The sequence below is a fragment of the Mobula hypostoma genome, chromosome 1 (assembly GCF_963921235.1).
Source record: "Mobula hypostoma chromosome 1, sMobHyp1.1, whole genome shotgun sequence".
NCBI classification, from domain to species: domain Eukaryota; kingdom Metazoa; phylum Chordata; class Chondrichthyes; order Myliobatiformes; family Myliobatidae; genus Mobula; species Mobula hypostoma.
Genome location: NC_086097.1, coordinates 121825024 through 121839047, shown reverse-complemented (window position 1 = coordinate 121839047; position 14024 = coordinate 121825024). Strand labels below are relative to the sequence as shown.

Below are 14024 nucleotides of genomic sequence, written 5' to 3'. Positions count from 1 at the left end.
ACACAATTGAGATGCTGTGGCATCATCCGAAGAGGGCTGTTCATGTAGGGTATCCTAGAAATATTGATGTATATCAATAAGGTTTTGCATGGAGGAATGGTCTAAACTTCCTCCAAGCCAATGTACAGGACTGATCAACAGTTACAGGAAACATTTGGTTGAAGTTACTGCTGTACAAGGGGAACACATCAATTCTTGAAAGCAAAGGTTCACATACTTTTTCCAGCAAATACGTGTAGTATTCGATCATTATTCTCAATAAATAAATGAACAAATATAATGTTTTGTGTTATTTATTTAATTGGGTTCTTTTTATCTAGTTTTAGGATTTAAGTGAAGATCTGATCATATTGTAGGTCATATTTATGCAGAAATAGAGAAAATTCTAAGGGGTTCTCAAACTTTCTAGTACCAGGAGCAGAATTAAGCTATTTGGCCTATCAAGTTGGCTCTGCTATTCCATCATGGCTGATTTATTATCCACCTCAACCCCATTTTCCTGCCTTCTCCATGTAACCTTTGACACCCTTACTAATCAGTAACCAATCAATCTCCAGTTAAATATACCCAATGACCTGGCCTGTACAGCCACCTGTAGCCATGAATTGCACACATTCACCGCCCTCTGGCTAAAGAAATTCCTCTTCATCACTGTTCTAAGAGGAGGTCCTTTTATTCTGAACTGTGCCCTCTGGTCCTAGGCTCCACTATTAGTCTTATTATTGATAAACTTAACAACAGCAAACACAACTGATAAAAATAAAAATTTGATTTGTATTTCAATCTACTTAAACATTGAAACAGCAGTACAGTAAGCTATGCCTACTCCCCTATTTCAATGGATACCTGTTACATAAATATGCGGGTTAGGATTAGAGTGCTTCTTGTGCAATAAGTGTGCATTTTTTCATTTATTTACATGAAGAAACTCATTCTTAAATTACAAATAATAATTATAAGTTGATGTAGCTCATCATTAAATTTATGCTAGCAGATTATAATTATAAGACCATAAGACATGAGAGCAAATTAGGCCATTCAGTCCATCTAGTCTGTTCTGCTATTCCGTCATGGCTGATATATTATCACTTGGAACTCTATTCTCCTGCCTTCTCTCCGTAACCTTTTGCAGCCTCCCTAATTTAGAACCAATCACCCTCCGCTTTAAATAAACCCAATGACGTGCCTCCACGGCCATCTGCGGCAGTGAATTCCACAGATTCACCACCCTCTGGTTAAAGAACAAGTGCTGTCTTGCCTGATTTCTTTCGGTGCTCTTGCTTTTTAACACTCTTTTAGCCCTCTTCCATTTCTTTCTCCTGATGAAAAGAATAAGATACATTAGTATGATACTAATTAATCATTTTCACTAATCTATTTCCAGACTTAATTTATGAAAAATCAGAGAACACATACCTCCACACACAGCCAACGATCAATATCAAGAAAAGGATCCCAACAGCAACTGCACTGATAACCAGAAGCATTTCATTGCCTGTAAATAAAGATAAAAAGTATGTTATATACCAAGTAAGTGGTGGAAGGCATTACCTGTCAAACAATGCTTAAAAAGGCATTGGTCAGACCTCACTTGGAGTATTGCAAGCAGTTCTGGACCCCTTGTCTAAGAAAGGATGTACTGACATTGGAGAGGGTCCAGAGGAGGTTCACAAAAATAATCTCAGGAATAAAAGGGTTAATGTTGGGGCCTGTACTTGCTGGGCATTAGAAGAACGAGAGAGAATTTCATTGAAACCTGTTGAATATCGAAAGGCCTAGGTAAGGTGGGCATTGAGAGGATGTTTCCTGCAGTGGGGGTGGGGTGGGGGGGGTGGAGTCTAGGACTAGGGGCACAGCCTTAGAACAGGAGGATGTCCCTTTAGAAAAGAGATGAGAAAAAATGTATTTAGACAGAGAATGATGAATCTGTGGAATTCAATCCCACAGACAGCTGTGAAAGCCAAGACATTGGGTATAATTAAAGCGGAGGTTGATAGGTTCTTGATTAGTAAGGGTATGAAAGATTACGGAAGAAGGCAGGATAACGGATTTGAGAGGGGTAATATAGCACCCATTATGCAATAGCAGAGCAGATTTTATAGGCCAAATGACCTAATTCTGCTCCAGTGTTTTATGGTCTTATGGTCTATATCGCAAGGTTTGATTTGCTGGAGCTGTGGGCATTTATTTTGTTTTTACCATGAGGTTTTATTGCTGCTCCAGCTCCTATAGAACAATTAAATCATCATAGTTCAGAAGTCACTTTGCAAATATTAATGTGACAGAGCACATTATTGAACCAACAGCTCATATCACAGAAAAGCCAGCCGAGGTCAAAATCCAGAATTCCGTCCTGTTGAGGTGAAAATGGTTTAAGATTGTACAGGTGCAAGTAAAAAAGGCTTTTTTAAGATCTTCTGTTCAGAATAATTGATACCTAACATGGTCCATATCTATCTTGCCACTTCCCTTTGCAGTGCTTTACTTCCTACGTTCCTTAAAATAACGAACTCTGCATAACCATCGTCTGGTCTTCAGCACGGAATCAGAATCAGGCTTATTATCACTGATATATGTCACAAAATTCATTGTTTTGTGGCATCAGTACAAGGCAATAGATCAAAGATCAAAATGGTGCAAAAGGAGAGCCAAATAGTCCAGTAGTATCCATGGGTCCATGGACCTCTCAACAACAAGGGTAAGTGATTGCTATTGTTGACAATGGATTTGTCTATCTTAAGACATCCCCACCGCCACCACCAACACCTAAAAGAATTAAATCATTGCAGGAGGAGTTGTGAGTTCTTAACAGTAGCAGGATTGTGGATTGGAGAAACGGGAGAGGGTGGTTACGGCGGGGGCGGCGGGGGGTTCCAAAATAACATATTACTTATCTCACACTCTGCAAACAGAATTGGCCCTTCTATTTTGATTCTTGTAAACACCTGATTGGGTCATTTTCTAATTCCTGCATCCAGTACCGTATCAGATCGATTGCGAGACTGTGGCGAGTGTGCACGCGGCTGATGGATAGCGCGATGAATCAATTGGGCCTCCTCCACGCAGGAGGCATTCTCTTTTGCGCACAGGCTTTTGAGTGTGCATGTCTTTGTCTCAGCGGGCCCGGTTTGCTGCTCCCACACTGTAAGGTTCCCAGCATGTTCCATTACCGGAAATAGAAGATCTTTCAGTTTTCCGACACACCTCACTGTGGCTACGTCAAAGCTCAATCAAACATTGCATTATTTTTATGGTCATAAATCTGTTGAATGTGAGGCAAAGTGCAACCGCCCCTATAAATGATCACTAATAAAGTGAGAATCAGGTAGAAAGCAACACATACAAAATGCTGGGGACCCAATAGGTCAGGCAGTGTCTATGGAAATGAATAAACAGTCAATGTTTCTGGCTGAAATTCCTCAAAGGGCAGGAAAGGAAGGGGAAAAAGGCCAGAATAAGAAGATGAGGGAGGGGAATTAATACCAGCTGGCAAGTGATAAGGGAAGCCAGGTAATCTGAAAGGTGTGTGGGTGGATGAGGGGGATGAAGTGAGAAGCTGGGAGGCGAAATGCGGAAGAGATCATGATATTCCTTGAAGGAGGCATGAGTGCAGAGTTAGATATAGGGTTTCAGTTGAGGATTGTGAGGTAGAGATGCCAGGAAGTGAGGAAAAAGACAGAGGTAGTGAACGGGAGATGGTATTGAGTGATAGAAGTTGTATGGAGGAAAACAAGTTGCAGGTTTCTCGGGAATGTAAAAATAAGACAGCAAATTGAAGATTGTAGTGGCTTATCATCCAGTGATGAAGGCAGTAGACAGGATTTAAATAATGTAATGAAGGATGAGTTTTGAATGTGAACTGGTTTCTGATATCATTCCTTTTAGATTAACTAAGGATTTTCAAGAAATGTTAAGAGATACTGTGGGTACAAGACCTTTAAGAGATGGGGAATTCTTGGTGTTTTGTGAAAATGGTGAGCAACATGAGAAAGATTAAGGGTTAAAAGCTTTGGGAGGAAGAAAAGTAACACCAAGGAATTTTATTGAATGACAGCAACTTTGGGGAGTAATTACAGGAGTGCCTCTAGATGTATCCATGGACCAAGTTTAAAATAATTTAGTTAGGGAGGTGGGGGGGTTGGGGTAAATTTGTAGATGCTATATGTTTTAAAGGGGTTTCATGGTGGAATAAGAATAAGAATTGGTGTTGAATAAATTTGATGGAAAATAAGTTGCCGGGTAGGGTTAATTTAGCCTATATGAGTTATATATGAGCTATGTGCTGTCCCTCCTGAGATGTTTGCAGTGCCAGAAGTTTGGTCGTGTAGCAGCTGTGTATAAGGATAAAAAGCAGTTGTTGTAGATGTGGTTGAGAACATGATTATGGTAATTGTGGAGAAGACATTCGGCCAAAATGTAGCAAAGGTGGAGGTGAACATAATTTTGATTATGCAGCGTGTCCTGTGGACAAGAAAGGTGTGGAAGTACAGTGTGTTTGAGTAGAAATGGACAATTCATATGCAGAGACTCTTCAGAAAGTACGGGAGATAGTGTCAATGAAACCTACTAATATCTGGAAGACGGATAGGTTAGTGTGTAAAATGCATGATTTTATAACAAAGAATTCATTGATTTTTGATAAACTAATATTTGTTACTTTCATGGCAGATGTGGTAAATTGTACAGTACAAACTAAAAGTAGGACAGAAAAGAAAAATAAAATTGTATCCAGAAGGTTGACTGTACTCTTTTCCACAGATGCTGCCTGGCCTGCTGAGTTCCTCCAGCATTTTTTGTGTGTGCTGCTTGGATTTCCAGCATCTGCAGATTTTCTCTTGTTTATGTAATGCTAGAGGTTTGTTAGCTAATGGTCAGGGGTTTTAATACTCATAGTACTATGTGAGGTTATAGTGACACAAATATGAAAAGATTGCGGAGGAAGACTTACTGGAAGAAAAAATATTTGGTGTGCTTGAGTAATGGCCAGTAGGTGGCGGTAATGCATCTTACATTGGTCTACAACTACAACTGAACATGACTAGAAGAAGATAAGTGGAAGGGCTAAAAAGCTGAGGAAGTAATCAATAAGGAGAGTGGATCATGCCAGAAAGGGGAAGAGGAGGGGTACCAGAGTGAAGTGATGGGCAGGTGAAAAGAGAAGATTTCAGAGTTGAGTCCAATAGGGAATTGAAAAAGAGAGAGTGTGTGCAAGGGGTGGGGGGGGGGGGGTTAGAAATTACCAGAATTTAGAGAAATCAATGTTCATGCGTTCAAGTTGGAGGCTATTCAGATGAAGTATCTCTCCTCTAACATTAGGATGACTTCATCGTATCAATAGAGGAAGCCATGGATTTCCAGTGGAATCTCTTGTGTTTATGAACTAGAAAGCAGTTTGGTTAAAGTGAAGTCTGAATCTTCTAGAACATGATGGGAACAGAAGTCATCTTTACATGAATTCTGGGAAAAGAAATTATCCAGGAATTTATGTAAAACATGAATTCTCTAACCTGGTAAGACACAGGTTGGAACCAAACAGCAGTCTCCAATTGTGGAAGTTTACTCAACCTGAAAGGAGCCCCAGGTCACGAAATTAAGAAGGGAAAAAAAGAATACAATGGCCTCCAATCATGACATTCCAGGCAGGGGTACACCAATTAATTATCTAGAAAATCAGAAGAAACAGGATAAAAGGACAACCATCAAGAATGTCGGTGGTGATAACTTGGAAACAACCATTACAGAAGGAAGACATTTGTGTTTAGAACCCAGAGAAGTTTACAAACCCGATCGGAGTGAACCCTGCCAGAACTTAAAGTCAAAGTGTTTTAAATCTTGTGTTTTAATATGATGAGTAAGCAGTGACTCAAATGTGGAATTAACTTCACTCACCTCAACACTGAACTGACTCCACAATCTATAAACTAATTTTCAATGACTCTACACTCATGTTCTCAGTATTATGCATTTATTATTATCATTAGCAATATTTGCATCGTCAGCCTTCTTTCGCACAAAGTTGTTTTTCAGCCTTTTTGTGTAGTTTTTCATTGATTCTGTTGTATTTATTTGTCCTCCTGTGAATCTCAAAGTAGTATATGGTGACATATATGTATTTTGATAACAAATTTGGTTGAACTTTGATCTAATTGTATGCCGGCATACCAAAGTAACTTGACTACAGATAAAGACTAAGTTGTACTAAACCTTACCTTTAAGGTTTTATTTGTGGTTAACACCTTGGTTGAGGTCATTTGGAATAATAGCGTCAACAGTCTTCAGGATGACATGGAGAAAGGAACCCACTGGAAATCACATGTGTGTGGCCACACCCAGGACTGACAAAGATACTGTGAGGATTTTCAGTAAGATAATGAAATGATTTTGCTTAATTCAGGATTTAGAAGCAACATGATTTAATATTGCCTCTGATTCATCTACAGTCCTGAAGAAAGTTGGCATATCAGCCATGATCAGAGCAGCATTGATGCACTGAATGGCCTAACTCTGCTCCTTAACTTATGGTGTAATATCAGAATCAGGTTTATTATCACTAGCACACGTTGTGAAATTTGTTGTTTTGTGGCAGCAGTACTTTGCAATGCATAATAATAAAAACTGCAATTTACAGTAAGAGATACATATTAAAAACAGTTAAATTAAATAAGTAGTGCAAAAAAAGAAAAAAGGTAGCGAGGTAGTGTTCATGGGTTCAACGTCCAATGAGAAATCAAATGGCTGATGGAAAGAAGCAGCTCCTGAATCGTTGAGTGTGTGCCTTCAGGTTCCTGTACCTCCTTCTTGATGGTAGCAAGAGAAGAGGGCATGTCCTGGATGATGTACTGTCACAGATTATGGATCCCAGGCCAGATAGTGCAGCAGCTAGCAAATTAGTTAGTTATGGAATTGAATACATTACATAATTGTGTGATATTAATATTCCCAGTAAAGGAAAAGCCGAGTGTGATAGACAGGCCAAGAAAGCAAATATTAAACCAGGCAATCTCCTGGAGTAACTGGTTTCTATCCTACAGATTTAAAGCAGACAGACGAGAACAGGACAATAATTTTCTGATGCATTCTTATGCAATTCTTTTAGAAAGGAAACTTGCAAACACTATTTAAAAATTCTAAAGAAGTCAGAGAATTACACATCAGATTGCTGATCATCAGCGGATAGAAAATTGCTGAAGTCTGTAATTCCGGATAAACAATCCTAACGCATTAAACATTTGCAACTTTGCAAAGCTTCTCAGGGTGAATTTATAAAGTTAAACATAAATTCAAAGTCCAAAGTAAAATTACTATCAAATTATGCTCATGTTCCTTATACTAGCCTGAGATTCATTTTCTTGCAGCCATTCACAGTAAAAGAAAATACAATAGAATTAATGAAAAACTACACGCAAAAACAGACAAACAAGCAATGGGCAAAAGAAGAAAACTACAAATGCAAAAAAGTAATAATAATAATAGAAAAAAATAAATAACACAAAGAACGTAATTTGTAGAGTCCTTGAAATTGAGTCTATTGGTTGTGTTCCGTGTTGAGAAGAGTGAAGTTATCCATGTTGGTTCAGGCGCCTGGTGGATGAGGCAAGATAACTGTTCCAGAACTTGGTGGTGTGGGATCTAGGGACCTTGTACCTCCTTCCCAAGGGCAGCAGTGAGCAGAGAGCTTGGCCTGGATTGCAGGGGTCCTTAATGATGGATGCAGCTGTCTCATGGTAGCACTCCTTGTAAATGTGCCCGTTGGTGGGGAGACTTTACCTGTGATGGACTGGGCCGTATCCACCACTTTCTCTAAACTTTATCAATCATGGGCATTGGTGTTTCCATACCAGCCTGTGATGCAACCAGTCAGGATACTCTCCACTGTGCATCTATAGAAGTTTGTCAAAGTGTTAGATGACATGCCGAGTCACACTGAATCAGAAGTCATACTGAATAAAAAAACCTTGAAGTGATAACTAAGTTAGTTGATAAGAGATTGTACATGGTTCTTTTGAAGGACTCAAAAGACATTTGTTAAAGTTGAAGTCTGTGGAACTGAGATCAAATCATTGATAGGGAAGAAAAATGGTAAGGATTAAAAGGCAGAAATTAGGAAACAAAAGACATACTCAAATTGGCAAGGAGAGATAAATTGCACTCCAGAGGAATTTGCTTGTGGCCTTAACTAATCCCAATTATTCTTCATGACTTGGATGATCATGTAGAGATATAGATACCAGAGAGTGTACATAGTGGAGGCCTGTGACTAGTCGTGTGCTGCCGGGATCGATGTTGGCTGCATTATTTTTTGTCATCTAGATCAACAATCTGCATGATAATGTGGTTAACTGGATCAGCAAGTTTGTGGATGACACAAAGATTGGGGGTGTAGTGGACTGCAAGGAAGGCTATCATGGCTTGCAGCAAGATCAGGAACAGTTGGAAAAGTGTCCTGAAAAATAGCAGATAGAACTTAATGCAGAGAAGTACACTTCGGTATGATCAACCAGAGAAGGTCTTACACAGTGAATGGAAGGGCACTGAGGAGTGAGGTAGAACAAAGGGATCTGGAAATACAATTCCATACTTGGTTGAAGGTGGCATTGCAGGTAGATAGAGCCATTGACCTTTATAAGTATTGAGTACAGGAGATGGGATGTTATGCTGAAGTTGTATGAGATATTATTGAGGCCTAATTTAGAATACTGTGTACAGTTTTGGTCACCTACCTACAGGAAAGACATAAAAAAGATAATTTACAAGGATGTTGCCGAGTCTGGCAGACCTGAGTTATAAAGAAAGATTGAATAGGTTAGGTGGGACTTTATTCCTTAGAACCTAGAAGAAAAAAAGGAGATTTGACCGAGGTATACAAAATTATGAGAGGTATGGATAGAGGAAATGCAAGCAGGTTTTTTTCTGATGAGATTGGGTGGGACTACAACCAGAGGTCATGGGTTAAGGGTGAAAGGTGAAAATCTTAAAGGGGAAAATGAGGGCAAACTTCTTCAGTGAGAGGGTTGTGAGGGTATGGAACAAGCTGCCAGCACAAGTGGTGCTTGCAAGCTCGATTTCAACGCCTAAGAGACGTTTGGATGGGTACATGGAGGGTAGGGGTATGGAGAGCTATGGTCCTAGTGCACGTCGATTGGAGTAGGCAGATTAAAAGGTTCGGCATAGACTAGATGAGTTGAAGGGCCTGTTTCTGTGCTGTTATTTTCTATGACTCTATGACACTATGACCCATATTTGCCTCTGACACAAGTAAGAACACAACTACACATGAGGATAGTCTACTAGGGAATCAAGGGGCTTAGGGAAAGCATCAAAAACAGAGCCCGGACTGAATGAACCCTGAGACTATTCAATGGGGGAAATGCTTGAGGGGCCCATTAGTAACCCCCCCCCATGCCCCCCCACCCCCCGCTCCTTGTCCTGATGGGGGAAAATTTAGGAAATGGATATTAAAAAGAAGTGTGATCTCATTCGCTTCAAACCAAAAACAAAAAAGATGTAGGAGGTTACTTTGTACATAGTAAAATGTTAAAAGCAATGGATTCAGAATCCAGAACCAACGTGAATAACTTCATTCACCTCTACACCAAACTAGTTTCACAGCTATGGACCCACTTTCAAGGACTCTACAACTGAACTTCTGAATATTGCTTTTCAATTATTTTGTATTTGCACAGTTTGACTTCTTTTGCACATTGGTTGTTTGCCAGTCTTTAAGTGTAGGTTATCATTGATTCTATTGTATTTCTTTGTTCAACTATGAATGCCTGCAAGAAAAATGAATCTTGGGGTAGGATACAACAACGCTTATGTACTTTGATAACAAATTTACTTTGAGCTTCATATTAAAATTTCACAGACGAGCACAGAAAAATTCAAAACTAATACCAATATATTTTGTGGTCTAGAAAAGAAGGGGTTAGAAACCCTACCGTTGTTAGAAACATAGAAAACCTAGAGCACAGTACAGGCCCTTCGGCCCACAATACTGTGGGGAACATGTACTTACTTTAGAAATTACCTACAGTTACCCATAGCCCTCTGTTTTTCTAAGCTCCATGTACCTATCCAGGAGTCTCTTAACAGACCCTATTATATCTGCCTCCACCACAGTCGCTGGCAACCCATTCCATGCACTCACCGCTCTCTGTGTAAAAAAAATTACCCCTGACATCTCCTCTGTAACTACTTCCAAGCACCTTAAAACTGTGCCCTCTCGTGTTAGCCATTTCAGCCCTAGGGGAAAAAACCTCTGACTATCCACATGGTCAATGTCTCTCCTCATCTTACATACCTCTATCAGATTATCCCTCATCCTCCGTTGCTCCAAGGAGAAAAGGCCAAGTTCACTCAACCTATTCTCATAAGGCATATTCCCCAATCCAGGCAACATCCTTGTAAATCTCCTTGGCACCCTTTCTATAGTTCTCAGCATCATTCAACTCTAAACACCACAGCTCATGAAAAATAAATGGGTCTTGGGAAATGGTTTCAGAACACCAGGTATTGTTCAAACTAGAGTCTTCTGCCTTGCAACTTAAAAGAAAAATAGATGAGAGTTGATTGATGTTTTTGATGCATTCAAGAGAAAGAGGTCCATTCATTGATAGACTGAAGACATCCTTGACAATACCAGCCGCTGTTGTTTAAACTAAATTGCCTTTGAGAATGTGGTGATAAACCATCTTCTTGACAATGGTGCATGTGTAGTCAACTCAATAATGTCATTGAATAAGGAGTTGCAGGACTTAAGACTTAGCAATAATAACGTCAAGGCATTATGCTGAAAATGGAAGGCAATATGCAATTAGTAGTCTATTCACGTGCCTGCTGATGAAAATAATGTATGAGGTGCATTTGTGGAATTCATTGCCACAGACAGCTGTGGAGGCCAAGTCATTGTGGACTGTTTGATGGATCTCCGTATGTACACACTGGAGTTTAGAAGAATTAAAGGGGAATCTCATTAATAATTAAATGGATCTTGAGAACTGGTTTCAGAACACCAAGCATTGTTCAAAATTGAGTTAGCTGCTGCCTTGTAACTTAAAAGATAAATAGATGAGAGTTGATTGATATGCCCTCTGGACCTAGACTCCTCCTCTACAGGAAACACTCACCTTGCAAGGCTGTCATTCCAGGAACATGGACTGGAGACAAGGAGGTAGCCAGCCCTGGAGTTGGAGGTCTGGGTGTATGAGTGGGTGGCGGCTGGGAGTCGATGGGAAAGGGGCTTGTTTTGTTGTTACTTGTGCTGTTCTGATGAACGTTGTGGGCTTGCTATGTTGGCACCAGAGTGTGTGGTGACATTTGCGGGTTGCCCCCAAGCACATACTTATGTGTGTTGGTTGTATCGCAAATGGCACATTTCACTGCACGTTTTGATGTACATGTGATCAAATGCTGAATCTGAATCATTTGTATTTTAAACAAAAAGCACTGAAGTACATAAATGAGAACTCCAAGCTTGAGGGAAGAGCTGAATGTATATTCCTTCTTTGCGTTAAAACACAAAGCCATTAAATTACCATTCATACACGTGAGACAGAGCATGTTGAGCAAAAATACTGGTGGAATTGTTTTGAGTTTTAATATAAAATTATTCAGATGCCTTTCAGATTTATTTAAAAATACTGAACATTATAAGTTCCAGCAGAATTTGTATTAATGATTACAAATGAATAGTTGGCTCAAACACAAGTAATGTGAATTGGAAATTTGAAAAATGACAGAATGAGCATCAATTCAGGAAATATGCATAAGCTGTGATTTTGTGTTTTAAATGCTGTGGAAGACATTTCTTTTAACATGGATTTGTAGAACTGATGTACTGTTTGGGTCAATCTGGACACTATACGTACAGGAACAGCATATCTTATGATCAGATTTCCCATTTTATGGGCAAACAACTGCTAGACTATCACTGCTACACGTTGAGAATTGCCTTATAGGATGTATAAGATTGCAATAAAGATGCATCGGCCAATCAGAATTTCTTACATCTACTTAGAAGAGTGAGGGAAAATATCATTGAAACCTATCAAATATTGAAAGGCCCAGACAGACTGGACATAAAGAGGATGTTTCCTTTAGTGGGGTACTCTAGGACCAGAGAACACAGCCTCAGGATACAAGGACATCCCTTTAGAACAGAGAGGAGGAATTTCTTGAGGCAGAGGGTGGTGAATGTGTGGAATTCATTGCCACGGATAGCTATACGGACCAGGACATTGGGCAGAGGTTGAGGATTGTTGATTAGTCAGGGTGTCAAAGGTTATAGGATGAAGGCAGGAGAATGGGATTGAGAAGGTTAATAAATCAGCCAAGATGAAATGGCGGAGCAGACTCGATGGGCCAAATGGCCCAATTCTGCTTCTATATCTTATGATCTTATTTGTTTCAATAAGATTCATCATGTTAATTGATATAGTATCCTATAAAATAGTGGAATACATTCTCAGAACATTTTATTTTACCCAGGAATTGGGTTATGTTAGTAGTGAAAGCATTCTCTATTAATTCATACTTGCTCAGTCAGAGTTTAAATTGAACAACTTTGCATCTTAGTTGAGGCCTCTGCAAAAGTAATGAAATGCAGGCTAATAATTTGTGCTTTTGAAGACTGTGCATTCTTACAATCAACATTAATGATTGAAATATCAGGTATGGTTTTGATTCTGATATTTTTAAATAAGTACAGTATCATGAAAGCTAACTATTAATAACTGGCTATGTGCCATCTTTGATTTTCCTTGGGGTAATGCACCACTCTGGCACATTTCAAAGCTTCTAGCATCAAATAGAAGAATGTTTTTATTAGAGCTTACCATTCGATGTTGGCTCAGTAAAAAAAAGAATTGGACTGCAGTTCTTAGCAAGTTAGCCACAGAATGGTGAGCCTGCCGAACTCATCGCCACAGATGGCCTAGACAGAATGGATGCAGAGAGGATGATACTTACATTGGGAGAGTCTTGGACAAGAGTGCACAGAGATGAAGAGGAATTCCTTTAGCCAGAGGGTGGTGAATCCGTAGAATTCATTGCCACAGACAGGTATGGAGGCCAAGTTATTGGGTGTATTTTAAAGAGGAGGTTGTTAGGTTCTTAGTAAGTGTGTCAACAATTGCCTGGAGAAGGCAGACGAGTGGGGTTGAGAAGGATAATAAATCAGCTATGATTGAATAGTGGAGCAGACTCAATAGCTTAATTCTGCTTCGATGTCTTATGGTCGAGGCAGATGGCATGGAATAATTTAACAGACAGCATGATAAGGAGGTGAGGGAGAAATCAATGGAAGAAAAACAAAATAATCTGGAGATGCTGGGGTCAAAGCAACACCCTCAACACGCTGGAGGAACTCAGCAGGTCGGGCAGCATCTGTGGAAAAGATCAGTTGACGTTTCGGGCCGGAACCCTTCATCAGGACTGCAGAGGGAAGAGGCAGAGGCCCTATAAAGAAGGTGGGGGGAGGGTGGGAAGGAGAAGGCTGGTAGGTTCCAGGTGAAAAACCAGTAAGGGGAAAGATTAAGGGGTGGGGGAGGGGAAGCAGGGAGATGATAGGCAGGAAAGGTGAAGAAGGAACAAGGGGAAAACACAACACTCCTTTATCTTTCCCCTTACTCCGCCTCCTTCTACTACTCATTGTGTTTTCCCCTATTCCTTTTCCACCTTTCTTGCCTATCACCTCCCTGCCTCCCTTTCCCCACCCCTTTATCTTTCACCTTACTGGTTTTTCACCTGAACCTACCTGCCTTCTCCTTCCCACCCTCCCCCAACCTTCTTTACAGGGCCTCTGCCCCTTCCCCCTACAGTCCTGGTGAAGAATGGAAGAAAATGCGGAAAAGCTCAAACGAAATAGCTTTGACTAAACTTGTTTGGACATAAATTCTGAAATAGACCAGATGTGTCAACTGGCCTGCCTGTGCTCTAAATACTCTGTAACTCCATGAAGGGAGGGAACGTAGATGACGGTTTGATAGCTTCTCAAAAATTAAGCAGATGTTGCTGCCACACAGCTG

The 14024-nt window shown here is 40.1% G+C and overlaps 1 protein-coding gene across 1 annotated transcript in view; it reads right to left on the bottom strand.

Annotated features, from left to right (window-relative positions):
- The window catches only part of LOC134350178 (CD226 antigen-like), a 54250-nt gene that overhangs the window by 7906 nt on the left and 32320 nt on the right, over positions 1–14024 (bottom strand). The window contains exons 4-5 of the mRNA XM_063055152.1: positions 1417–1495; positions 1259–1319 (exon numbers count right to left, since the gene is read on the bottom strand). Coding sequence (XP_062911222.1) covers positions 1259–1319; positions 1417–1495 — 140 coding nt within the window. The remainder of the gene's footprint in view (positions 1–1258; positions 1320–1416; positions 1496–14024) is intronic.